This window comes from Eumetopias jubatus, unplaced genomic scaffold (assembly GCF_037043125.1).
Source record: "Eumetopias jubatus isolate StellerSeaLion01/CBP00866 unplaced genomic scaffold, mEumJub1_p1.0 scaffold_9, whole genome shotgun sequence".
NCBI lineage: Eukaryota > Metazoa > Chordata > Mammalia > Carnivora > Otariidae > Eumetopias > Eumetopias jubatus.
Genome location: NW_028274815.1, coordinates 53,299,874 through 53,327,379, shown reverse-complemented (window position 1 = coordinate 53,327,379; position 27,506 = coordinate 53,299,874). Strand labels below are relative to the sequence as shown.

The 27,506-nt window shown below is 41.0% G+C and overlaps 1 protein-coding gene across 4 annotated transcripts in view; it reads right to left on the bottom strand.

The window, feature by feature from the left end:
• AAK1 (AP2 associated kinase 1) overlaps positions 1–27,506 on the bottom strand; it is a 170,924-nt gene that overhangs the window by 8,955 nt on the left and 134,463 nt on the right. The window contains exons 17-21 of one of the 4 annotated variants that reach the window (XM_088026498.1): positions 23,575–23,670; positions 12,557–12,658; positions 11,434–11,535; positions 9,929–10,039; positions 8,174–8,284 (exon numbers count right to left, since the gene is read on the bottom strand). The exons of 2 other annotated variants lie outside the window; for them this stretch is intronic. In XM_088026498.1, coding sequence (XP_087882624.1) covers positions 8,174–8,284; positions 9,929–10,039; positions 11,434–11,535; positions 12,557–12,658; positions 23,575–23,670 — 522 coding nt within the window. The remainder of the gene's footprint in view (positions 1–8,173; positions 8,285–9,928; positions 10,040–11,433; positions 11,536–12,556; positions 12,659–23,574; positions 23,671–27,506) is intronic. One more of the 4 variants, XM_088026495.1, reaches the window with a different exon arrangement.

Here is a 27,506-nt window from a genome sequence, read left to right as displayed (position 1 = left end):
GTGCAGAGAACGCCAACAAGCAGCTACCTATAGAACCAGGGGTGCTTTGGATGCCTACAGTGTTGGATTACACTTTGAGAACTATCAAATACCAGGTAGAGGAGACCATATTCAGAGCTGGACGGGATAGAAGAGCATGCTTAACCTATCCAAATTACTTTAAACAGTGGGTTCTTGGTCAACTGGAAGCCTGTCAAATTAGCATATTCTGGGACCTTGATATTACATAATAGGAAAATCATACATAAAATTTCAAGAACTTTCAAAAACTCACAAGCCCAGTCACAAAAACTCTGTGACATTGACTTTGAAGGGGAAACTTGTTTCCTGTTCTTCAAAACAACGCCAGACATGTTTCTATTTTTCAGCAGGAATCTGCTTTCTAGGGTTGGAAAACCACAGTTAAAGGATTTTCCTGAGAAGGCCAGGTCTCTTAACCTCTTCACTCTTTTTCAAGAAGGTGTAGTATGACTACAGCAGACAGCAAGCACCCTTTGCAGCTCTCCCAAGCTGGGCATTCTGGAGACCATAGAATGCCGGTGGGTTTGGGGAAACACAGACATCCATACGCCCTCAGCACGAGACACAAAGTCATCAAGAGAAGGAGAGATTCTAAATAACTGTAAGCAGAAGATGGCCATTAAATCAAGTTGGCAGTTAGAGGTCCTTTCTGGAATGTGAGTATGTATGTTCTTGTAGGGAAAGCATGTGTTTTCAAGGTGAACAATCCTTGTATAGGAAAATGGCCTTGCACTATTAGGAGAACAGTCTGGCTACTAGCAAAGAAGGATCTGCACTAATTTAACCTCATGTCTTGGCCCCATTCCTCTGGCAACCAACAGCATGCACAGCAGACACCCGTGACCAGAGAGCACAATAAAGCCAACCAGTTGTTCGTGAGGAGTGGAGGCCTTCAATCCAGGACCTGGTCTCATAGGCTACACAAGGGTCTTCCTTATCATGAAGCCTAAAGTAGGGCATTTTGCTCTGGTCCCCTCAAACTGGGTTAGGTCTCTTTTCATTTTGGTTTAGCCCCATTAAACTAAGTAAGAAGGCAAGACGTGCTTCTTTTTCTTGCTCTCATGTAGGGACTGTGTGCAAGGTTACAGGTGAGCACACTTTTTGAGACTTCTACGAGGGGTAACTCCATTTTAGTCTATTTTGAGGCTCCAGATTTATGGAGATTTCAGTAAGAGTTCATATGCTTGACAGAGTAGGAGTCCCCAAAACTCTCTGATGACTTGACAACTCTCCTCACTAACTGCCTATTAACTTTCCAAAGCAACCGTAAGGGCTGAATGATTTGGGATAGGTTTACCCTGGGGATTTTATCTGATGAACATAACGAGGGGGTTCATCAGAGTGCATTCAGAAAAATCAGAATCTGAAGACTTAAATTCCAGGCTGGATATTCTTTAGTGCAATACAACATGCACCGTCAGAATTTTACCTTCCCCCATACTGTAAACTGAAATAACAGTTACAAGCAGTATCGAAGACATAATTCTTGCCAAAAACTGAAAATGAAGACTTGGAGTCCCGAGAAACCTTCCCATACATTTAGCAAATAGAAAGCAAAGTATCCCTTCACAAGAAGGTCAGAAATGCAGCACCAACTGAAATTCACACTCTTGGAGCCAAATCAGGGAATCAAGAGATGTACATCAAATTAATAATTTCCATGACTTTCCCCAGCTTAGATAATAAAATTAAGGGTTTGGGTCTACCCTATGCTGTGCAGTGGCATTAACACCCATGATGGGGAATAGGGATTTGGTGGGGAGCCAATGCAGGCCAGTGATGCTGTGCCTCTCAAGCCAATGGAGCAATTAAATGAGAGAGATTTGTCCCTGGGCATAAAACTGCTGGTGCCGACATCAAATGTTTGATTAAACTGGCCTGGGTATATTAAAGTTTAAATCTGTGCTCCATTGCAAACCCGAGTCTAGTCTATCAGATGCAGGCTCACAGGGGTTTTCTTCTCCTTGATTGCAAAGGGAAACCTCAAAAGCCATGACTCAGTAAAAGTCCTCAGCATGTGTCTGCACTTTCCTTGTGCACAGGTACTTACTGTCACTCAACAGTGGGTTTAAGTCCTTTTAGCACAAGTGGGTTTTCAGATCAGGAAAGCGGCAGCTACTGTAAGTTATTTACATCTGTGAACATCAGGCTCCTGTTTGAACAGATAAGTCTTTATTCCCCTGTATGTTTACATAATAAATTGTTTACAGACTTTTTTTTAATACAATACTGGCATAGCAATGTTTAAATTTCATATTTTTACTGTATAAGGTAGCTTCGTGTACCTCTGTTTGCTTTGTCTTCTTGGGGAGGACATGATAAAGACCTGTGGTAAATATACATCCATGTGACAAGGGGCTGTGCAATAGGGTGGAGTAGAATACTCACAGGAAAAAGAGTAAAGTCAGGACACTACATCAAAGTGGGAACCAAGACAGTGTCTTCCATTCAAGTAACCACCACCATTTGGTAACTTGGCATAAGTTAGCACTACCCAAAGAACCTCCCTCCTCCACCTTAGTGACCGGAAACCCAGGATAAACAAAGTAGTATCTTGTTACAGATTATTTGAAACGGAGGCCATCTGGGATTCATTTTGACTCAAGAAACCCAAGTACATCCAACTTCAGGAACATGACTAGTGTGGAAAATGAAAAGATAACTTTGTGTTGGTAAAATTATAGTCTCTAGAGAGGAATAAAAGATAGCTTTGTATTATCTGGAGTGTTTCTGTAAAGATTTCATTTTAAATATCCCTCTGATAGTTTCTCTGTTCTGCCCGGCAGCCTCTAATTTGCTTAATTTTGTACTTTGGGCAATCCTGTCATTTTTGTCCCTAAACTCTAAGTTAGTGGCTACATGGTCCTGGTAATGTTACAGCCAGAGAAAGTTAAAGACTCCTGGAAATTGAGACAAACATCATCATGGGAGACTTTACTTTGGCCCAAGGTATCTATAGTGTGCATTTATTCAGCTAAACTCAGATCCCTCTACACTTCTGGGCTGAGGTAAACCCCAAAGGTCTTCTCCTTCCTCTAAAATTGCTGAAGGCAGACTGTTCCTGACCTGGGGAAAACTGTGTTAGTTCGAATCAAAATGATCAATTACCTGCCAGGAGAGCAGGGGAAAAAAGTATTATAAACAAAACTAAAATTTCATCTTGAGAAAAACAGGTTCTTCTTGAGTTTGTTCCCCTATAATTATTAGCAATCCAAGTTCTATAATTCTGATTGAAGAAGAGCCAAGTCCAGTATCAAATGACACCAGACACAGCGACAACTTCTTTCAGAGATTATTTTAAAATCTGCCTCTTTCCATTTTCTAAACTGCCAAAAACAGGTGAAATTATGGAAGTTCCCTTATTCAGAATAGTAAGGAAATTAAGACTGATTGTTGTCACTTTCTATTATAAGGTCCTCTCTGGGAATTTTCTGTGGATTATTCCTTTTACTGTCTTTAATAGTAACCATGTTTCATGGGGGGGGTGATTTCCCTTTTTGGAAACAGCGAAATGGGACTCAGAACCAGGAGTCATGGGAAAAGATCAAGAAAGAGAACATAATTCCAGGTACTGAAAGCAATACTAATTAGATAATAATTCAACGGATCTTCTTACACCTTATTACTGTCCTTGATGGTATTTCTAAGGAGGGGGGGGTAGTTTCAGAATTAACTTAAGTGAAGACAGCATCACTAGAGTAAGTATTAGCTCCCCAAGTAAAACCAGATGCCTTTGAAGGGAACAACACTCAATGAGCGGCCAAAATTCTGATATGTCTGCTAAAGAACTCATTATGATCGTAGTTAGAAGTGTCCATTTAAACCTTATCTCCTCTGAGGCCTATGTTTTTAAAAATACTGGGACTTAAATTTGGTGATCTAGTTATTTGAATGCTGTAAGGGAAAAAAAAATTGTGATGTGTTCTGGTATAGTTACTACTCTTGCACAGTTGGATTAAAGCAAATCAGAAACATATGCTTATAGTATCTGCCCATTTTTAAGTGCCAGATCACTGATTATATATTTTAAAAGAATTGAAGTCTTCTGATACTGTTTTGTTAGAATAGGTAAGGCCATTTAAAAAAGAAAAAACGGTATCTAGATATTTGAAAGAAAAATCTATGTCCAAAACTGTCCAATAATGTAGACTTCTCTTCAGATAACCAAGAAAGAGCCACCCAAGTTAGTAAAGGCCCATTACAATTCTCTAAAATGTAAATACTGTTCCAGTAACAGAAGATAGCCGAAGAACATCAGGATTATACAGATCCTTCATAGTCCTTCCAAAGCACAATAATATGTACGTAGAACTCTAGAATTCCGTAAGCTTAAAGACCATCTAGTCTGAACTCATCATTGTTATACATAAGGAACAACCGCTCTTAGAAGGGAAGCGCCTGCGGATGGCTACTTGGCCGGTGACTGGCAAAGTTCAAGGAGAGACCCCAGGTGGCCTGTCCTGCCCAGGCCTCTTGTCCCACGGCCTGGCCTCAGGCCCCACGCCTGTGAGATAAAGTGGATGGACTAGAGACTGGTCTCTCTGATCCCGCCTGTGGCTCAGTCTTGAGTTTCCTATGTCTACCAATTATCAGACACTGTAGTGTGTCTAGTGTCATATCAAATCAACCCTCTAAGCTCAGGGATGAAGCTATAAACTAAGGGAGGTCCCATTTACCGAGTCACTCACATGGATTCCTTAACTTAACAGAAAGAGAGTTCTCCCCTTTGAGGTCCTATTCCTAAAGAGTAAACCCAAGATGATTTCATGTCATTATCTCTCTCAGACTTCCTCCAACCAGTCTCTGGCTTCTATTCTGTTCATTTTCATTAACAGTCTCCATTAAGCTTTATTGAGCCAGACGACTAGAGAATATATCTCAATGTGATTATGGGTTAATACAGGAAAGGAACAATTTAGAGATACCAAATTTCTAAACTGTACTCTTCACTTCTTCAATTATATTGAGAAACTAGATGTTTCGTTATATTTCTAACATGCATATGTATGAAAAAAAACCAAATTGGAAAACATAGGCATAAAACATTGTTCTTATTTAAAAATAAACATTTCCTTCATTAGTTTATACATTCTTTCTATGTCCAGGAAAAAGAATACAGTTTTGATCTTCAGTAATATTCCTGTCCATAAAGGGGCAAACCGAGTCCCATTTTCACTGCTATCCAATCATGAAGAGCTCTTCAAGGACATCTTTTTTTATCTTCAGCAGGAAGGTTGTGCCTCCCTCAATTTTGGAAATGATCCATTATCCTAATAGAGGGCTTTACTTAGCTCAGCTAGTTTCAGCTGCCACAGGAAGTATTTAAAGTCAGAAGGAAGACTGAAAGATTCAGACTTTTCCTCCGCTGCCTTTCAAAGGCTGCTCTCACATTTCTGGGGTCAAAGCTTGACCTCCAAAGTGCAGAGTTTTGCAGGCTGTTGTTGCTGCTCAACTTTCTTTTTTTTTCCCCCTTAAAGTGCAAACGTGAGGAAGAAGAAACAAAAGTACTAGACAGAGAAACAAACAAATGAGCTTGGAATTTTATTTGTACAAATCTGATCAATTAAGAGTTTCCCCTTCTGATCATGGAAAATGGCACTCAAGGAAGAGAACCACAATGGGTTTCTCTGTGCCCACCACTTTTCAAAAGGGCAATTTTATAAAATTGCTTTCTATGTAAGGAAAAAAAAATACACTTCAACAAGTAAGGACATATACAGAGGGTGACCATGAGGCATGTTGTCATGTCAGTGCAGGGTCCTTTATTTATTTTATGAACAATATTCTAAGGTTAGTGAGGAACTATGCTTTGTTTTTTTAATCTAGGAAGCCAAGGAAAACCAACTGAGCATATTTCATTGGCTGCATCCTTCAATTCAAACATCAGAGAGAAAGAAAGGTAAGTAGCCAGAATCAAATTGTGCCTAGCTTGTCAGCACACTTATTTCTGATTATCTGAAAATAAACAACATGCTTATTCTACACAAAGACAGAGGACCTGCTGAAAGCGTATAGCAACACACAAGTCTACTCAAAATGATTCCATATGTTACACTGTAGGATTGCTGTGTAGTTAATACAAGGGAAAGAGATCAAAACCCTGTACAGACACCTGATATCAGACTTGAAACGCCAAGTGGAAACAGAACTATTCAGCGTCTTCATTTATACACAATTTACAATATTTGATTCAAAATAAAAATCACAAGAAAAATACATCTGTTTCTGCTACAATTCCTTCCCCTCCCCCATCCACCCCCCAGTGAAAAGTCTTCTAATAAAAGGTATCATATTACCACCATTGTCTTGTTTTGGTCTAATTCTGAGATCCCGGCTCAGGACAGTTAACATGAAAAGGAATGGCAATACTTGGGTTTTATATAATGTACACATTTTATCCAAGGATCTCAAGTACTTGCAGTCACGTCTCCAGATCTGAGAAATCACGGTTCAATGGGAGCCAGAATGCTGGATGAATGCTGGGCAGGTTGCATGGGGTGTAAAATCCCTTGGCTAAGTCTATGAATCAAACAAGGTCAAAGCTGGTTGGCTAGAGCTGGGCTCAATTTCTCTTTTCAAACATATCCCATCCGTCAGTCAGTTTTACCCTCTCTTAAGTCACACACCCATCTCTAGGCTACAGCCTAGAGTTAAGACCAACTGAAGAAGCCATGTCCTCATGATAATGCAGCAGCATAAAAAGCAAAAACAGAGAAACACATTCATCAGCATCTGGCCAAAGGAGACAGGGGCTGGGAGGATTGGTTTGGGAGGCCATTCCTAGCGAGAATGAGACAAAGGTGTCAATTCACTAGTTTCAGTTACAATTAAGCTTTGGGTGGAGTTGATTCCAGCAGAGGTGAAGCTCATGGCATCTAGCGCTTGATTTAAGATAATGCTATTGAAGAAGGGTAATGAGAAAAACACAGCAAACTAATAGGGAGGAACGGGCCAAGGAATATCTGGAGGGCCAAAGTGATTTTCTTTCCTTATCATTTCTACAGGAGAAGGCAAGGGATAGGAGATAAGGGCTAGAGGGCCCCTTATTAGCAGATTTTTTAAAAAATCATTTCTCTTATAACTCCGTAATGAAAACGTATATTACGGTGTGAAGGTTACAGAACTGCATCTGCTACTGGGTCACGGCTACAGGTCTATGAGCTGATCCACCAGCAGTAAAGACCTGGCTAGGTTGGGAAGACTGGACTCAGAGCTCCCACTGCTGTTTCTAGAGTGCCCACCTGGAAGTGGAGAGATAGGAATTCAGTACAAAACACAGAGGGTTAAGGTTTAGATGTGCAGAGCAAGCAAAGGAGAAAAAAACAAAAACCAAACCAAACCCTAGAGAAGCAACAATTTACATTTGCAAACTCTTACATGTTGATTTTTAAACATACAAGTTAGGTATCCACCACCTCCCACCAAAACTTCAGGCACACCATACTAGAGGCAGAATGCCTTGCAAAGAGGATGCTATTTTCAAACGAGTATATATTTTGCCTGGGAACCGCTGGCTGGACCCTAACTCCCTCATCACATCGAATCATCTCCCTGACAAAGTAAAAACCAATAGTTTTTGCTTTGGGAAGAAATTAGTTTCGAAGACCACTGAAATAGAAACATGCTTTAAGAAGTATATAGACGGTCCCACGGCAATTCGGTGTCTCATGGCACATTCAAATGATTTTAATCCATCAAAGAGGAAAAAGGATGCTTCACAAATGTCCAAAAGATGCAAACGGTATCAAAGCACCATATTTAATCTCTTGGGGAAGAATATTTATTACAGATGATTCTGATCATGCTAAAAAACGTTCAGAGCTTTTTAAAAAATATATGCCTTGCGGTTTCCACGAAGTTTCCACTTTATTTTTGGCTTGATACTTTGTAAAAACCAGGTTTTAGTCAAAGTATTAAATACTTTTCCTCCCTCTAAATAAACATCACAGTCAAGCTTTAAGATAACTATATCTCCATTTGTATACAGGTGTATCTCTATCTTATCCTGGGCCAGCCCCAAGGACTGTCATTATCCCCAGTTTCCTTCATCAAGGGTGGATGCTTTTTCCCGTCTCGGGGATCAGGCGCACCACTACTTTGTGCTGAGCTGTGATGTCAAGCTCTCCTCTTTTCCCCACCCTCTCTTTCTTACCTTGTGGGTTTTTGGTTATCAATACAGGAATAGGGTCAAATTCATCTTCTGCCACCTTGTCCGAGCCCTCAGGGACATCAAAACCTGAGATGAGATTACTATCTTCTGCAGCTTAATACAGAACGCAAGTACACAAGCAGAAACAACAGAGGGAGAGATTAGCAAATGAGAGAACACGTAAGAGGCACAAAGTTCCCAACTATACAATCACTGTTGTTTTTGAAGGTGAAAATGCTTATTTCCATGACTTGAAATAAAAGTAGCAAAACTGGAAAATAGGGAAGACAGAAAGAAAAAAAAAACGGTTTCGAGCTGGCCCTGTTAAGAGTTTCATAAATGATTAGGGAGAAGGGTCAGAGGATGAATTCTCTCTGCCATTTGAAGACCATTAATTGTAGTTATTGTGAGGTATCTCTTCAGCGTCAGTAATTCACAAAGGCACAGGAATTAGTCATTTATCTTCCTTATTGAGCAAACAGAAGCGTAACAAACAATACTCAAGACACTCAAAGCCAGGGGCAGGTGGGAGGTAATTAGAAGCTCTTTAAGAAGGAACTGCTATATACACTATATGTTAATTAACTGAATTTAAATTAAAAAAAAAAAAGCAGCTGCTGCTTTTGTGTACAAGGCAAACAAAACACTTCTGAAAGGACCTGCTGTCCTGTGATTGGGAAAAAAGACTTTCCATCAACTCTGATACCTCAGGGAATGTTGGGGCCCAAGATCACATGCCCTGAGATTTCAAGCAGAAGTTTGTTAGAAATAGTGTCCTCCATTCTGATTAAGATTACCCTACGGGCAAGTGCTAGCTGAGCACCTATTTTGCAAGTGATGCTTCTCTGTAATTACATATTGCTGCTGACACACTCCCGCCAGACGTAATTGGTTAAACACACACTCCATAAAAACATAATCATTTTAATGCCATCAAGGGTAAAAACAATAACTCAGCTATTACCACCGCAAACCATAAACTAATTATTTTTAGACATCTTGGGGAGGCTTCCTTCTTGAATTTCTTTCAGAATAAACGTACACTGTTCGTTTTCTATATATTTGCTCCTTCCAGAAAACCAATGTCACCACCCCAGTACAGAAAGTTTAGTGAATGCCTGCATCCAGTAAGCCAGGCACTGTGTCAGTCACTTTCACAAACAGCTCACTGAAGAGAACTCAGTTAATTCAAGCTACTTCTGTCCAAACAGCATTTCAAACAGGTATTAACCCAGGACTAAGAAATGAAAATGGTAGATGAGAAAGAGAAATCCACTAATCAATCATGACTCTAAACTTAGAATTCTAAGTTCAATCTTTGAAGACTGACTTTTGAGGACTTATGCCTGCTTTTTTATTGTAGCCATCATTACCCAAAAACTTTAAATCAGATTTGATGCAACAATTTTAAGGTCAAAGGCCAACAGTATCATATTAATAACAGTCGGTCAGTGGATAGTCAACTTGAGGGGACTGCAAAGGTATAGAGCTCCGCCTCGAATGGGGAACGCGGAACATCTGCAGTCCTCATGACTGCCTGGAAGCGGTGGCTCCACCCATCTGTTGTCTAAGCCTTTATCAGGCACTCTTGCCGAGAGGGATTAGAACACAGTGGATTAGAGTACCAACTCGAGTTTTCCATATGAAGGAGGGGTCGAAAACACTTCACTGGCAAAGACTTTCCATAAGGAAAATTCTCAGGGGTCATTCAGTTCTCCTTGAAGGACACATGGGAGCCGAGGACAGGAAAGCATTTACCTTTATGGGCTGGAGCAGAGATCGCTATGGGGGCAAACTCTTCCAGAAGGTCAGTAGTAGGGTTAGAAAGCAGGGAGCAATCAATCAGGGAATCTTCCCCGGTGAGAGAATCTGAGTCCAGATTGACAGCATCCCAGGTCGGTGATGGCATTAAATGGCACACACAATATCATGAGATTAGAGCTTAGCCTTGAAGTTACTGCATTTACATGTCACATGTACAAGCCAAGGCGAAAGAAAGAAAACCACAAGTAATATCTTAAGCCCCCCGGCATTTTCATCAATAATAGAAACATGTATTTCTAGATTCCTCTTAACATGAACATATAAATATGGAATAATTCTTTGCTCAGAGGGTGCTGGGTCAGCAAATCTGTGATCTGGATGCCAATAAAACTTTAGCAACTCAGTTCTCAGCAAATGCCACTTGGGAAAAAGGACTCTGCCACTAAAGAGTTTCATTTAAACTTTCCCTAAATGTTTGGGGGGAAAGGTACAATAGGATGAGGTATCTAAGTTGACCAGGAGGGGGTTGTCCCTGGCTTATTATTAACAGAATATGACACGATTAAACAGGATTTTCTAGAACTCAACCAGATCCTCATTCAAAATAAAATGATCTTGCTACTAACTAGTCTTCTTTAAATTTGAATTGCTCCTCTGAACATATGATTTTACTTTTAGGTAAGGAACAGATGGAAGACAAAATGCAGAGTTCAAGCATTTTCACATACAAATTGTTCTCTGGGAAAGTTTTAGAAAAGTCAAGTAAGCACAAGGGAAAGGAACCATCCTGTCTTCTATGTTCATTTTCCCCCCCAACTCCTTGAGTTTATTTTCATAGTTCCCAGACTTCTAATTGTTTTCTGTTCCAAGGTAGGAAATCAGACACTTTTACCAAGGTAACTATGGACTCAATAAAAATGCAGGTTATCAGTGCTGGATTTATGGACAGTTAAGGAATTCTATTAACAGTGAAGTTTGAACTTAGGGTAAAAACAATGCTGGACCAGGGCAGATTTCAACTCTGCTTACAATTTAACAGCAAATCACCTATATAGGCTAAAAGCACTGTGCTGGGAATAGAATGTCAACATCCAGAGCGTGAGCTCCACGAAGTTACTGACACCACTGGGTGGAAAGACGGCTCAGAAACCTTGGAGGAGTTAAGGTCATCCTTGCAGCTCAGCAGAGTTCTTTAGGGAAGGAGGTGGAGGGAACCTGCCACCAGTGATAAGAATCTTGAATAACGAAATACCATAACCAGAGAAATTCCAAGTACCACTCTACAGAGAACATGGCTCCAAAAAGTACTCTGCTCTTCAGCATGGAATGGTATCACTAAACATCTAGAAGCTGGGGCTGTACCTATATGAAGCATCCATTCTAGGGGCAACTGACCAGGCTGCAAAAGAAGCCCAGGGTCACCTCCTGCAGGTGGAAAGGCTGACTGTGAGGTCCACCACAATGAACGGTCCCCGCAGCTACAGAGAGACCTGACTGACCTGTGCGGTTCGAGGTCACAGATTCCGTCTGAGATGGAAGGCGCTGGGGCACTGGGGGCTCCAGTCCTGGTATGAGACTCTCAACAGCAACATCAGCTTTTTCTTTTGTAACAAAGCATTAAGAAAGGAGAACAAAGGGTAAGGGAAAAGGAGTCAAAAGGTTCTTTAGACAATTCCGTGAAGGCTTTCTTCTACAGGGCTCTAAAATGCTAGTCTCGGGCAAGATGGGCAGCACAAGAAGTTACTTTATTTATGCTGCTTTGAGTGCCTGGGCTTCACTGACTGAGCATGCACGTGCAAGGTTAACCGCTATGACGTGTCTTGGTGAGTCTCAGTTTTTCTAGATAAATGTAGAACATGAGCCACTCAGCAGATTTCTTCCATGTCAGAAGACATAGGCTGAAAGGCACTCTAATATCTTATGGTGATTTTGCTTTTCTTAAGGGATAAACCTGGGGGCACACATCCTCTGTGCCTCGCAAAGGCCACTAGTCCATTTCAAATCCCACCCCCAGATGTAGCTGGGAGGTCTTCTGCACTGTCTCACATGCTGCAGCTGAAGACCCATCTCTCTCGAGGCTCATGGCCTTCCTGAGTTCGTGGACTATGTGCCCTGGAGTCACAGAGGCCCTGGACATCTTGTATGTCTTGCCTGCCTTGCTGTAGCAGCACAGGGCAATATCAGACTGAGCAGACCAAGCCCCTACCTGGATTCTACTCATGGGGCTTCAACACTGGGCAAGTGTTTCCTGTTATGGATACCCGGCACAAACAGGGGCCTTCTAAAGAAGAATCTGCTCAAGGTAAGGTCCTGGCTTGAAACCAACTTCCTTCATGAAGATTTTGTAATGAACAGTGAATTTTTCCGTTCCTCCTCATTCATAAAAAGTCCCTCTAGAAATCTCAGGCTATCAAGCCAAGCAAAAATAACAGTGTGGTGCCCCTGGAAGGCAGAGAAAACACTTCCTTTGGGGTGATAGTAAATACGATTAAAGGAGGCTTTGTGGCATTTTCCATTCCTCAGCAGGGCTATTCACTAGGGATCTGTTAACCAGTTAGTTATCATTCTTGAAACAGACACATACATCATGCAGGACTGAAGAAACAGAGATGACGACTTTACCAATTATAGTATCGGACGTGCTACCAAAAGGGTCTGTCATAGGCAAGAGGTCAGGGAGCAGGAGAGAAGTGTCAGGAGATTTGAGTCCCTCAATTAGTTTTTCTAGGTTGGGCAGAGAGGTAAAGAGAAAGCAAAAATGCAGTGAGATATTAAAACAAGTTGATCATTTACTATTTTCTATGCAACCATATTTTGGGGTCAAACTTTTGTATTGATTCATCATAAAAACAAATACTATTTGTATCTTTTACCGTTAATTAAAAATAAGCTCTCAAAGTTCAAAATTTAAAAGTGATTATTTCTCTGGTTGAAGCAGTCACTTTGTAAGTCATTCAAGATACTGCCTTAAGTTTGTTTTAAAATTTGAGGTATAAATATTTAACCAAAAAAAAAAAAACTGATTTGAAAGGATACATGCACCCTGATGTTTGTAGCAGCATTATCAAGAGCCAAATTATGGAAAGAGCCCAAATGACCATCAACTGATGAATGGATAAAGAAGATGTGGTCTATACATATGTACACAATGGAATATCACTCAGCCATCAAAACGAAATCTTACTATTTGCAACAACATGGATGGATGTAGAGGGTATTAGGCTAAGTGAAATAAATCAGTCAGAGAAAGACAAACACCCTATGATTTCACTCATGTGGAATTTAAGAAACAAAACAGATGAATATGGGGGGCGGGAAGAGAGAGAGGCAAACCATAAAACAGACTCTTAACTATAGAGAACTGAGGGTTGCTGGAGGGGAGGAGGTGGGTAGAGGGATGGGCTAAATGGGTGCTGGGCATTAAGGAGGACACCTGTCGTGATGAGCCCTAGGTATTGTATGTAAGTGATGAATCCCTAAATTCTACACCTGAAACTAATATTAGACTGTCTGTTAACTAACTGGAATTTAAATAAAAACCTGAAAAAAAAATTTGAGGTACAATGTATACTGAATAAAAGTCACCAATTTCAAGTGTACAATTTGCTGAGTTTTGACAAACGTGCACATTCATGTAAGCACCACTGAAATGATGTAGAACGTTTCCATTACCACCAAAATTACCCTTGTGCCTTATTCTAGTCGGTGCCTTCCTGTTACCCCCAGACCCAGGCAACAACTGATCTGCTTTCTGTCCCTACAGCTTTGCCTTTTCTAGAATTTCCTATAAATGGAACCATACAGTATGTAGTCTGTTCTGTCTGATGTCTTTCATTGAGCATAAGGCTTTTGAGACCCCTCCCTGTCGTGGCATGTTATCAGTAGTTTGTTCTGTTTTATTGCTGTGTGGTGTTCCATGGTATGAATGTACCACATTTTGTTGAATCATTCACCAGTTGATAGACATTTGGTTGTTTCTAGTTTTTAGCTATTAAAATAAAGCTGCCATAAACAAAGGCATTTAAGTCTTTATGCATTCATACCCCTTCCTGGGCTTAGTTTTGAAAAAAATTTTTGGACTTGCATTTAGAAATGCTGTGTAACTCAGCAAGTGAATCAAAATATGCCTATGTTAACTTCAACCATCATTTATTGTCTGCCAACTGAGAGCCTGTGACAAGCTGGTACCCTTATCATTCTGTGGTCAAATCTCATGAAATGCACTTATACCTGAAGATGGATTACTTTTGATGCCTTTTGGCTAGGAAACAAAAGGATATAAGAAGCCACCAGATTTGTCACACCTGATAACTTAATGTGTGGTAAGTGCACACATTAAGATTTCTTCATGATTTTTTCAGCCTTGATCCATCAACAACTCTCTATTTAATCTTCAACTTATGAAAGGTAGAGAGCATTACTTGAAACAAAATCCTGAATCATAGACTCTTACAGAAAGAAGGGAATTAAGAGCTCAACCTCCTTTTACTTACAAGGAGGTTGTAGCCGCATAAATTCTGTAACTTGCCCAGTTAAAGCCTGTCGACATTTTTTATTTCTGTCACAGAAATACATGCCATTAAGATAAAACTAAAATGAAAGTGTTTGAGAAAAAGAAGTGACTTAAAGTTCAAGTCTGTGTATAGAACATTTTAATGAATCTGCATTCTTCTAGGCCATCAGGAATCAAGATAAGTAAAGATGAAACTGGTATTTGTTGAAGGACTGAAACCAAATTTTAGGTGATGTGTAATTTAAAGTGATCTATAACTACACAGATGAAACAAAATAATGGATTTTAGTGTCTTGGCAAGATAATTTGCTTTGGTACAAGTAACACACTGCAGAAAAAGATTTTTACACGTAAAATCAATTTACCATCTTTGCAGTATATGGTATGTAGATATCTTGGAGTTAAATGACAATCTGCTAACTTTTTCTCATTTACACTTGATACTTCCATTGAAGAAAGGAAGAAAGAAGAAAAGAAGCTTCTCAACAGCAGGGGGAAAAAAGCCCAGAATACTAACCAAATATACAAGTGTAATCACATCAGAATTAATCCTGCATCGTGCATAACATTTTATTAGCAGAAAAGATGCTAAAAATATGTGACAATTTTTAGCATACCGGCAAAAATAAGATGGCTTTCTCGAAAAGTCTAATTTTTCATTATGCTGAACACTAGCTTTTGTTTTATTCCCAAAAAGAGCTTCTTTCACGTACAGGAAAGTAATTATTTGCTTCTTCCACTTTTAGCACTCATACATTTGCAATCTTACGAAGGAATGGATAAATAGTAATGACCCCACATTACTTGCTTATCTTTCATACTATAGTTTATCTCGGTGCAAAACCTTAAGCTAGCCAAATGCAGAGTCCGAATTCTAGCCTCTCCAGTGACCGGCTGCAACCATGGGGTCGGTCCTTAAACTTCTGCCTTCACCTTCTCAACTGTACAGAGGAGATACCTCCCACCACCTTTTTGTATAGGTCACTCAAGTATCATCTCCTCTACTCCTTTCCCCATCCTCCCTGCCACACTGGGAACCTCCTGGAGCACTCTGCACTCACTTCTCTTGCAGCCTTTACAACAGGACAAGGTATCTTCTTAATCTCGGTATCCCCAGTTCTCGGTTTCCTCTCATACCGTATGTCACATCTCTGCTTCATTGGGGAGGTGGGGAGGAAGAGGAGATCAACTGGAAAGTCAGGTAACTTTAGCAAGAATCTAATATTTTTATTAGCCATTCGCAAAAAAGATAATGTGAGGGGTACAAAAAATACGTGTGTGCATGCGAGTGTTGTGTGGTGAGACAGAACAGGGTGGGGATAGGGTAAGTCGCCAAATTTAGGGGGCTTATCTTCTGACTGAACCTCAAGTAACAGGCTATTCACACAGATAATCTGTGTGGTCACTGCTGCTTGAGAATCGTCTACTACTGAAATGTGGGAGGGAGGAGCAGGGACAGGGCAGGAGCAGACAGAACTAGGAGTGAGAGCACAGAGCCAGGGCATAAGGAAGGTGGACGGCGTGGGCAACACCACCCTGCCACTCCCAGCATTCTCGAGATGACAGAAACTCTCAGCGACTCAGTGCGGGTGCCCAGGTGCCGTTGTAACTACAGTCATCACTGCCACTTGCAGAGTTTAATGTCAAACATTTTCCTTCATTATTCACAAAAAGACCTGGGTTTGGGAATACTGGTAAGAGTTGAGAAGAATGGAGAGAGAGACTGTGTGACTTGCCCAAAGTCACAGAGGGGACATGGTAGAGCATGGACTTGACTTCACAGTTTCCCCCACATGCTGCCTATAGGGTCTGCCTATGTCCATCAACATAGGAGAATAGCTTTTCACACAGACATGGCCCCAAGCACAAAGGCCAAATTAGCAAAGACATGCTGGCCCTGGAAGGAACCTCAGATCTTACTCAGTTAGCCTTCTCACTTACAGATGAAGAAACCAGCTCCAGAAAGGTAAAGTCACCTGCCTGAGAGCTTACAGCAGGTAAGCCACAGAGCTAACTAGGACTATGACCCAGACCATCTACACACTAGAGATTCAGTCTTCTGGTTGAACTAAGGCTTTGGTTGCTTTAAAAAGTAAAGGCTCTTAGAGGAAGTCACATCTCAAGCTATTATTGCTCATTTTTGATCACTATAAATGAAGAACCTGAGAACAGGACGTAATGGGAGGCACAAGGGTGGCCTGCAGGCCTCACATGTGCATCAACGGCTGGCCTTGATATCACCCGTGTTAAGAATTCTATCTGCCCTCTTATAGTTATGTAAAGACACTCTGAGACCATGTGTCATGAAGGGGGTGGGCGGGGAACAGCGGTGCAGAGAAGAGGATGGTGAATTTAGGAACATGTGCAGAAAGTGTTCTTTAAGATCCCAAACCTCAACCAAGTTCTCCCTGGGCATTTCACGATTTGTTGATATCTAATGAAGCCACAGATGCCTGAGATTACAGTAGTGAGAATGTGCGGAGTTCCAGGTTTTACCCACATGCCTTGGTATGAGATCAGAAAAAGGAGAATTCCTTGAATAAAGTGAAATGTGAGAGGAGGTAGCGTGGCCTAACAGAAATCACCAGTCGGACGCCCAACTGACTGAGCCACCCTGGCGCCTCCTCAAATAATTTTTTTAGAAAAGGAAAGAGAACATAAACTAGCAGGATCTGAGTGTGTCCGCTTCCTTAGACATTCGTCAAGCATGAGGTGGTGGGGTTTTCCCTCTTTCCAAGCTGATGGCAGAGGTTGCAACATCTCATTGTTTGATAAAGGGCTCTTCTTGAATTCATCATCATGATGGACTTTTACAAAATATATATTTAATGGCAATTTATATCTCTTCTTTTAGAATTGTCTGCTCCTATTTTCCTCTTTGTGGTATTTTCTTAGCATATCCCCGTTACCATACTCAGTTCTTTCTCAAGTCTCTAGGGTTCCCAAATAAAAATGAGTCTGGTTAAGAGCACGGAAAAGTGCTGAAATCACGGTGAGAGGACTGAGAAGGTGGGCCCCCGGAACAAAGTGGATGCAGAAGGAGTCAGCCTGGGCACTGGAGACAGAGAGTGCATTTATAGGAGAGGATTGGGGTGCCTGAGTGGCTCAGTCTGTTATGCGTCTGCCTTCAGCTCAGGTCATGATCCCGGAGTCCTTGGATCGAGTGCCTCATTGGGCTTCCGGCTCAGCGGGGAGTCTGCTTCTCCCTCAGTCCCTCACCTCACTCTCGTGCTCTCTCACTCTCTCTGTCTCTCAAATAAATAAATAAAATATTTTTAAAGATTAAAAAATTAAAAATTAAAAAAAAATAAAGGAGAAGATTGTTAGTACTTTGACAAATTAAGAGGGGACTTGGAAAAAGGATCTTTTGAGCACCCCTCTCTCTCCTCTCAAGCATAAGTCAAGTGGCACTGGGGACTAGGGGAAGAGAGGAAAAGGTAGGAATTCATCCACTCCAGAGTCTTCTCTTACATTTCTCTCAAGCCTTAGTTACTGAAAAAATATCAACCACAAGGCAAGAAGGTAATAAATCCTTTGTAAACCTGTCTAAGGTTAGATAATCAAAACTGCTTCCTGATTTGAGACTGGGATATACTGCAAGTTGTGAGTTTTCTCTCTTCCAAAATATCAAATGAGAGGATAGGTATCTGCTTATATAGGCCAAAAAGGTTAAGGGTTTGCTCAAGGACCATTCCCACCCTAATCGGGAATAAGACCATGAGGGAGTAAAGCAGGCTAAACTATGAACATGGAAGAGCTTGACGGCAGCCCCAACAAAAAAGATCAGCTGGCTGCTTGCTACAGCTTTGTGGCTTTGGAAATTTACATCTTGTCTGAAGCCTTGTGATGAGAGATGCTGTTTTTAAAATCTAGTCACTTTAAATAGTTCCTATCTTTGAGAAACTAGACACTAAACTGTCTGTAACATCTGCAAGTTGGAAGCAAAAGTCAACCACCATGCCCCATTCCAACTTCATTTCAGGGAACTGAATCTGCAGAAAAAGAAACTTTCCAGAGCAAAGACATATAGATGATCAACCTTGGACTTTTTAGTATCACAAAACAGCAGCTGGAAGTGAGGGGGATGCCAGGCAAACAGCTCTAGGAGGAATGCCTATCTTGACAACAAACCACTAAGAAAGCACACTTTCTCTTGCCTACTTTTTAAGAGACGATGAAGTGCCATAAACCAGGAGGCACAGTTTTTAAAAGCTGTTGATTCCAGGAAGTGGCACTTACGGGGCAACTAATGCATTCTTGCTTAGTCTCGTGGAACACTGATGTTGAGAGGTCAGTATTAAGGAGCTGCTATGGAAATCCTTTCCTCAAACTCTTGTGCTCTGTTAGTGGAAAAGTAAAAAGATGTAGTCACTATGGAAAATAACATAGTGATTCCTCAAAAAATTAAAAATAGAATTACCATAGGATCTAGCAATTCCATTTCTGGATATATAAACCCAAAAGAATCTTGGATCTTGAAGAGATATTGGCACACTCATGTTCATGAAGCATTATTCACAAGAGCCAAAATATGGAAGCAACCCAAGTGGCCAACGAAAGATGAAAGGATAAACAAAATGCGGTTATATACATACAATGGAATATTACTCAGTCTTAAAAAGGAAGGAAATTCTGACATATGCTTCAACATGGATGAACCTTGAACACATTAAGTGAAATAAGCCAGTCACAACATGACAAATACCGTATGAACTCCACCTATATGAGGTATGTAGAGCAGTCAAAGTCATAGGGACAGAGAGTAAAATGGGGGTCGTCAAGGGCTGTGGGAGGGAGGGAGGAAGGAGAATTATTGTTTAACAGAGAGTTTCAGTTTTGCAAGATAAAGAAGTTTTGTGGATGGATGATAATGGTTGCAAAAACTAATGTGAATGTACTAATGCCACTTGAAAAATGGTAAATCTGTGTTACATATATTTTACCATTTAGAAAAAGCAAAAGATTAAATCTTTCAGCCAATTCTCAGGGAAAATTCTCTACTCTCTTCTACCGTATTTTAAATTTGATACCACCCCTAGCTTATCTGTTCTCTGACACAAACAGAAGGCAAAATAAATGAACACACAGCACATGAGCATCCATGAAATACTCTGAGACTCACCAGAGGTAGGCTTCATTTGGCAGCTCTGTGAGCATACAAATGCTCACGGCTGTGATTTTTTTTATGTGTGTGTGTGTGTGTGTGTGTGTGTGTGTGTATTTATATAACAGATTTTCTAAGAAAATTTGTTTTATGATGCTTTGGAAAATAGAAATGCTCCTTTAAGAAAACCCGAACAAATTCAACTGTTCAGTCCCCTTTGCCCACAGTTTAATAATCATTATATCAAGGAAGTCTACTTCAATGGCTCTCAGTCGTGCAAAGGTCGAAGGTTCTAAAGCAAGTTTAATTTCTGTAAGGGGGAAATATCATTGCCTAAGGCTTTATCATAAGTAGGACTGTCCCATGGGGAATAAGGACCCAGAACCAAAGCTGTTATAACACTTCCTATCTTCATACTAATTTAAAGTTTATAAAGCAATTCCAAACACACGCTTTCATCTGAACCTCACAAGCCACTCCATAGGGTAGGTTTTAATGGCACCAATTTTGAGGGGAACACAGAGTTTAAGTGATTTGATCAAGATCACCAAGCTATTATGCGGGTCGAACCTAGGTCTTATAAGTTCAAACCCGTTTTTGTATTTCCCTAAACCTTAAATTTAGCTCTCCAGTCGCAGGCTTTGTTGATCTCCAGACAAGGAAACCTTCACTGCTGGGAGTCCGAGGGCCACGAAAAGGAGTGTATACAGCAGGACCTGTCACAGTAGCACCGGGGTCTCACCTCCTCCCCCAGAAAATGAGATATTACTTGACATACACACCAGTCAGTATTCTTTGTAGGATCCAAGGAAATTATATGTGAAAACATAAAAGCATAAAATAAAATGTTAAGTCATTAGAAGGCATATAGTTGTCAGGAGACTGAGATTTCCCGACTCACAATCAGGAAGGTGGAGCGTGGAGGTAAGCATGTATGCAAAACAAACTAACTAACTGACCAAAAAGCCTGACTGGTGCCCGTAATGGGCTGGAAGTAGTGACAAACCAGGTACTTTAGGGGGGCAGGAGGTTGGGGGAGAGAAACTGGCCACTGTCCCAGAGACAATACTAAGGTCCCAGAGACCCTAAACTCTCAGGCCTTTCTTCACTCAGACATTTCAAGACTGTAAGGAAGCATGTAGGGTAATCCTATCTATATCCTATCTATATCCTTGGATAAAGAGGCCACGGAACTGAACAGTGCTACAGGCTGAATGTTAGAGGACATACAATAGTCAGCCAGAGCGGCAACACACCCTGCTCAGTCCAGATTCTGGAGGGCTCCAGGAAGGGTTGGAGCGCAAGGATTTGCTAGGTCTAGCTACTACTTCTACTCTGGGGCTTGGCGGCTTCCTGACACTGTGGGCTGTGCCTTCATTTATTCATCCTCAAGGAGTGGATGGGAGGCCAGCTGGCAGAGGCACAGGTGGAAGGCTATGGAGCCAGTAGTCTGGTATTTGGGAGCTGGAGACAGAAATGGAGAAAGCAATGGGGCTGCCATAAGCCTTGCAGCCTCAGGTTTTACTTTGTTCCTTCATCCAATCTGCAAATATTCGTGGAGTGCCAGCTCTAAGTTTTCTGAGCACTGGCTAAGCAGTGCTAGGTCAGACAGCAAGTCCCCTCCTTCAGCACACTGACATCCTGGTGGGAAAAGACAGATAATGAACCAATGAAAACAGACAATGTCACAGTAAGTGCTATGAAGAAAAAAGCCAGGAAGTGTGGCTGGGAGTGCTGTCTGAGAGACCATGATGGGCCTGAGAAGACAGCATTTAAGCAGAGACCCAAATGCCAGATGACAAGGAGGAAAGGAGATGGAGGAAAAGCTTCCCAGGCAGAGTACCAGCCCGTGCAAAGTCCCTGAGGTAAAAACAAGCTTCGCCTGTTGGAGGAAAGACTGAAGACAAGAATGCTATGAGCTCAGGTCAGAGGGGTAGCCAGAGGGCTAACCAGATTAGTTAGGGCCTTTCAGGTCACAGTAAGAAGTCTGGATTTTATGCTCGGTGATACGGAAATTCACTGGACCACAAAGGAGTGACATGTCTAATTTATGTTTTCAGATGAGTCCGGCCTGGCAGATCATAAAACAAATAAGATACCCCTGAAATTCTCTATTAGAATGTTCCATTTTAATAGATGTCCCATTAAAACAAGAGGGGCCATGGCTTAATTGGTATTAAAGTGTACACCAATATCACTTTAGCAGGAATCCCCAGAGTGAAGGATCAGGAGACAGGAAAAATGACACTAAGAGAGGCAGGATGGCAGCCAGCTACCTCTGCTGCCTCCCAGGCTCATCTTCACAACCCTCCACAACTCCTCTCTACAACCAGGAGTTGATATCCTGAGCCACCTGGCCTGTGTGCCTGGCTCCTCATCCCTGATCGGAAGGGCGCCCGTGAGAGCTGCAGAGGACAGCTACTTGCCTGTGGAGTCTCATCTTCCGGCCTGTGCCAAGAGGGCCCCTTCCAGCTTCCACAGCTCATGGGCTATCTGGGAAAGTGTGAGGCAAGAACCCTTAAGGGAGTCAGGGGGAGAATGCTTCAATAACCCCCTTTTCCTGTCTGATCCCATGAATGCCACAACAGGGAGGAAAAAGAGGCCAGTAGGCCCCAGCCTGAGTTTCCAGCGTTCTGCTAGAAACTGGCTTGTCTGGGTACTGCCAGGCATACCTGAACGATACAACAGAGAGAAGGGCCTCTACTTGATTCCTTTCTTCCCTTTCAACTATCCAATGCTGAATCATTCCTCAGCGACCTTAGGTGTATATATATATATATATATTTTTTTTTTTTTTTAAAGATATTTATTTATTTATTTGACAGAGAGACACAGCGAGAGAGGGAACACAAGCAGGGGGAGTGGGAGAGGGAGAAGCAGGCTTCCCGCGGAGCAGGGAGCCCGATGCGGGGCTCGATCCCAGGACCCTGGGATCATGATCTGAGCCGAAGGCAGACGCCCAACGACTAAGCCACCCAGGAGCCCCGACCTTAGGTATTTTTGACCTACATCCAGGTCCAGCAAGCTATAAAGTTACATGACACTACCAGATCAAGGCAGGTTTGCTTCCCCTAAGGAGGATCAACAAATTGCCTAAAGAAATAAAAACTGTCATGGTACCCCTGCTGCAGTCTGTCTTACTAAGGAGATGGTACAAACAGCACAGTTACTTCCAATCTTGAGTCAATCAAATACCTTTAATATTCTGGGAGAGAAGAAGAACCAAGCAGACCCTATTAGTTTAAAACCAAGAACAGGCCGGGGTAAGAATGAGAAAAAAGAAAAACAAGGAACAGGAACAAGATGGAGGCTATATGCTTCTAAAGTGTTAGATCTACTTGCTTTTTCAAAAAGACTGAGAGAGAAGAGAAAGGGTGGCTTCTCTGTCTCACATCATGTTCCCCACTCCACCCCCAAAAAGACGGGGAGGAGAGTAGGGGAGAAATCATTGGCATCCATGAGCCCCAAATAGAAAGCATCCAATTATTGTTTCAAAAGCTATTTCAATCAGAACACACTAACAATTTCTTACTTTTTTTTAGACTGCTCACTTAAAAATCAGGATATAGCAGGCCTAAAGGGATATTCAAACTCATACAGTCCAAAACACTTCACTGATGAAGAGTCAGGCCCAGAAGGTTTCAGATAGCAGAAGTGCCAGGAAGGGAACCTGAGTCTCCTGACTCACATTCCCTTTAACTCTTATTTATAAAATAAAAGCTCATTATAGGAAAACAGGAACGGGACAGGCAATCACCAGTAATCCAATCATCATACTAACCACTATTAGCATTCTGCTCCTTCTACCACATGCTTATAGGTGTCCCCCAACATGTTATGATCATATTGGACTAATGTTCCTTCTAATACACAGGCTGTTCCCGTTATCAAAAAATATATAACAGCACCTATTATTAGGGCTTGGAATTCACATCCTTTTTATGGAGTGTTTAAACAACTCTCATGAGACCCTGGGACATAAGAATCAAGCTGCTTAACCTCAGATCAGTTCTGTTTACCTACCTGGTGCATCAGGTACTTGAAGAGGAATGAAAGGATCAGATACACTGAGAAGTGGGAGGCTAGAATCCACAGTCTGCCCACCCTTCCTTTTTTCAGCTGGAGTTGGTTGGAGGGGAAGAAAGGGTCAAGGAGAGAAAAAAAGAGAAAAGCAGAAAACATCAAGTAAATCTAGACGAATTTACCATCTATTAACCCAACAGCTGAAATTATAGAGTAAATTGAAACTCAGAGGCAGAATAAAGAGGAATGAGTGGATATAATCCAGTATAATGGCAAAATATGTATGAGAGATATAATCCGGTCCATGCACTTGATGATAAAACTAGTATATTCATACACCTGAGTTCCACTTCTTCCTCGTGTGGAAGCCTACAGGGATCTCTTCCAGATTCCTGTAGCAACTATTGTCCGTATCACACACTGCAGCATGTAAACAAACACTGTCTGTTCTGTAATTTAACACAGATGTTATGTGCTTCAATGTGCCCTCTACCATCCTGACGTCACTGTATCACCAAATGTCTATTACAGTGCCAGGCAGACAGACACAGACAGAAACAGAAATAGGCTTCTTGTCTGTTGCAAGGTTAGACAAACCCTAACTTCTGGACTACATCTAACATTCACTGACATTCATTCTATACTTGGCAAACTTGCAGATTTACAAAAATCTACACACCCTGTGGGATATCAGGGCTTGAAGGGGTCTTAGGATTTTATAGCACAATTTTCTTGTTTTACAGAAAAGAAAATGAAGCCCAGAAGTTAAGAGGCTAGCCAGAGGTCTACCAGCAAACCCAAGGTCAGAACCCAGGCTTGCTGGTTTTCTACTTAGCATTCTTTACATTGCATTTTAATACTCATTTGTTCTTTAAAATCTCATTTTGCCTTTTATAGATTGAAAACCTTTTTATTTTCAAGTAATTATGAAATCGTAGGAATTTGCTATACATAGAGTCCTGGGAACCTTCAACCAGCTTCCCTCCATGGTTAAGATCTTTTACAACTATAGGACAGTATCACTGACACCGTTACAATACTGTTAACTACACTTTAGTCAGTTTTCACATGCACTCAACGTGTGTGTGTGTGTGTGCAGTTCTTCGCAGTTAGATCCTATGTATAGGTTAGCATAAGCACCACTGTGACAATGATATAGAACTGCTCCGTCAAACCAAAGAACCCCGTTGTCATTCTCCTTTATAGTCATACCCACTCCTTACTCTAGTCCCTACCTCCTGGAATCCACTAATCTGTTCTCAATCTCTATAATTTTGCCATTTTGAGAAGGTTATTAAATGGGTTTTTAACTAAGCTTCTTTAAAGGTAGATGGAGGAAGAGAAGGGTAAAATCACTGCTCTTAAAATTTCTATAATATTTTCAAATGAGACACAGTGAAATACTTTAAAAGAACAAATCATAAAACTGGGTATATTCATTTTGAAAAAATTATATATACAGAAATAAAATTATGGACATAAATATTGTAAAATGTCAGCAATGTTTTCCTCTGGGGACTGGGACTGTGAGTTCTTTTATCTTGTTTCTTTGGGCTTTTAGTCATTTTTCCAAAATTACACAAGTGAATGTGTATAACTTAACAGAAAAATATTTTAAATAAAGAGGTACAATGTCAAGTTTTAAATGTCTATTCCAACATATGGACACAGTTCATCAATATTTTTGCAGCTTTTACCATAAAAATGTTTAAAATAACCCTTCTGTCATCCTCTCTGACTCACTGCCAAATTTCCTGCTTATTTCCTCCCTTGGTTGATCAGAAGGTTTAAAATAGTGAACAGTCTGAGCTTGATTAGAAAACATCTAAAAATGATGCTATCCTATACTTCATACAAATGAGGACATATTAATTTCTGGGATTTAGATATAATTTTCTTTCATTATAAAATAGAAGTGTCGCACACATAAAAGTTTACACCACAAACCTTCGTTTAAAAAAGGCTGGATAAGATGAAAAAAATCTGAAGATATTTTATAATGTTCGTAAAAGCTTAGTGTCACTGATTTACAAAGTTTCTTGAGATGGGGTTATGACTACAGTTTCTGAGCTGGGCTGCTCAGGTACAACTCCCTAGTCTGCCAACCTCCAGCTGTGACCTAGGCAGGTCACTTAACCTCTTGAGGGCTGGTTTTTGTTTTTGTTTTTGTTTTTTTAAGATTATTTATTTATTTGAGAGAGAGGGAGAGAGAGAGAGAGGGAGCGCACGAGCAAGCACAAAGCAGGGGCAGCGGGGGGGGGGGGTAAGGGCAGAGGGAGAAGCGGACTTCCTGCTGAAGAGGGAGCCCAATGCAGGGGACGTAGGGCTCGATCCCAGCACCCTGAGATCATGACCTGAGCGGAAGGCAGATGCTTAACCAACTGAGCCACCCAGGCGCCCCCTGAGAGCTGTTTTAAGGACGACCTGAGATAATGCATAAAAAAGCACTTAACCAATGCACGTGCTCAGTATATGTTCACTGTTATTACTGTTGTAACTACTCAAATGTATGTTTTTTAAAGCAGGGGCCTTTAAGTCCCTTAAAAAATACAGCCATTTATAGCCTTCAAAGTAAGCATAAAGGGGGAGAAAAGGCTAAAACAAAAATAAAAACTGTTTCGAAAACAGTTCATACAGGGGCACCTGGATGGTGCAGTCATTTGAGCACTGGACTCTTGGTTTCCATTTGGGTCATGGTCTTAGCTTCATGGGATCGAGCCCTGCGTCAGGCTCCGTGCTCAGTGTGGAGTCTGCTTAAGGCTCTCTCTTTCTCCCTCTCCCTCTGCCCCTCCCCCCCAAATAAATAAATAAATCCTTAAAAAAACAGTTCATATAGACAAACAACAAAACATGTGATAAGCAGGAATTATAGGCACTAAACCTGGGAGTGTATGGAAAATGTGTAGGGACCTCTGTTGTTAACACTGGTGAATCCAAGCTCCTATCCTTTGGCAAAAAGCAATTCTTTTCATTCATTCAACAATCTGTACTAAACCAAACACAGTACTAAATGTTAGCATTCAACAGCAAAGAAAACTCTCCTGGAGCTTATTCCATGACCCCCTTTCCAGGGAAACTGTATCCTACTCAGTACCATAGCTGGGCATCCATGTGATGCTCTATCTCAAGGACAACAGTCAATGCTTTATACATTTGGTACATTGAGTCAACATGTGGCCTATTACACTTTAAGCACTTTAAACCAGACCAAAATAGCAATAAACTTAAAAATTACATAGGTAAGACAACAAAGCTAAAAATAAAAAATAACACAAAACACTTTAACTTTTTAATATTAAAAAGCATGTCCCCCAAATAAGGCCAATGTGTATTCTAAATTAATAACAATAAGATTATTATATGAAGACATAGGATATGATTAAAACTTCAGTTTTTTTCTGACAAGGGAAACACCTATTAGACAGCACTATCAATAAACAGTGTAATCCTCAAAGGTCAGGGTGGGGTGGGCAATTAAAGAGAGAGGCAAAGAGAATATTAAAATATCTGCGGACAAGTCTTCTAAGCAGATTATAATGAGCCTCCCTCCCCACTCTCATGCTGGTTGAAAATCACTGTTATAGTGGGAGAAAAACTCTAAACACTTTCATTACATTTTTAGGAAGAATTTTTAAAAATTTTACTGTGTTCCTTTTAATATTGACAAAGCAAACCTAAGAAAAACAGGGATCTATAATTTATTTTTTAAAGATTTTATTTATTTATTTGACAGAGAGAGACATAGCGAGAGCAGGAACACAAGCAGGGGGAGAGGGAGAGGGAGAAGCAGGCTTCCCGCAGAGCAGGGAGCCCGATGTGGGACTCGATCCCAGGACCCTGGGATCTATAATTTAAAAAAAACAAAAGTTAAAGAATTAGAAGACAGGAAAACGGTAGATTTTATAAATCTAAGAGTTGTCTTGGAAAGATGC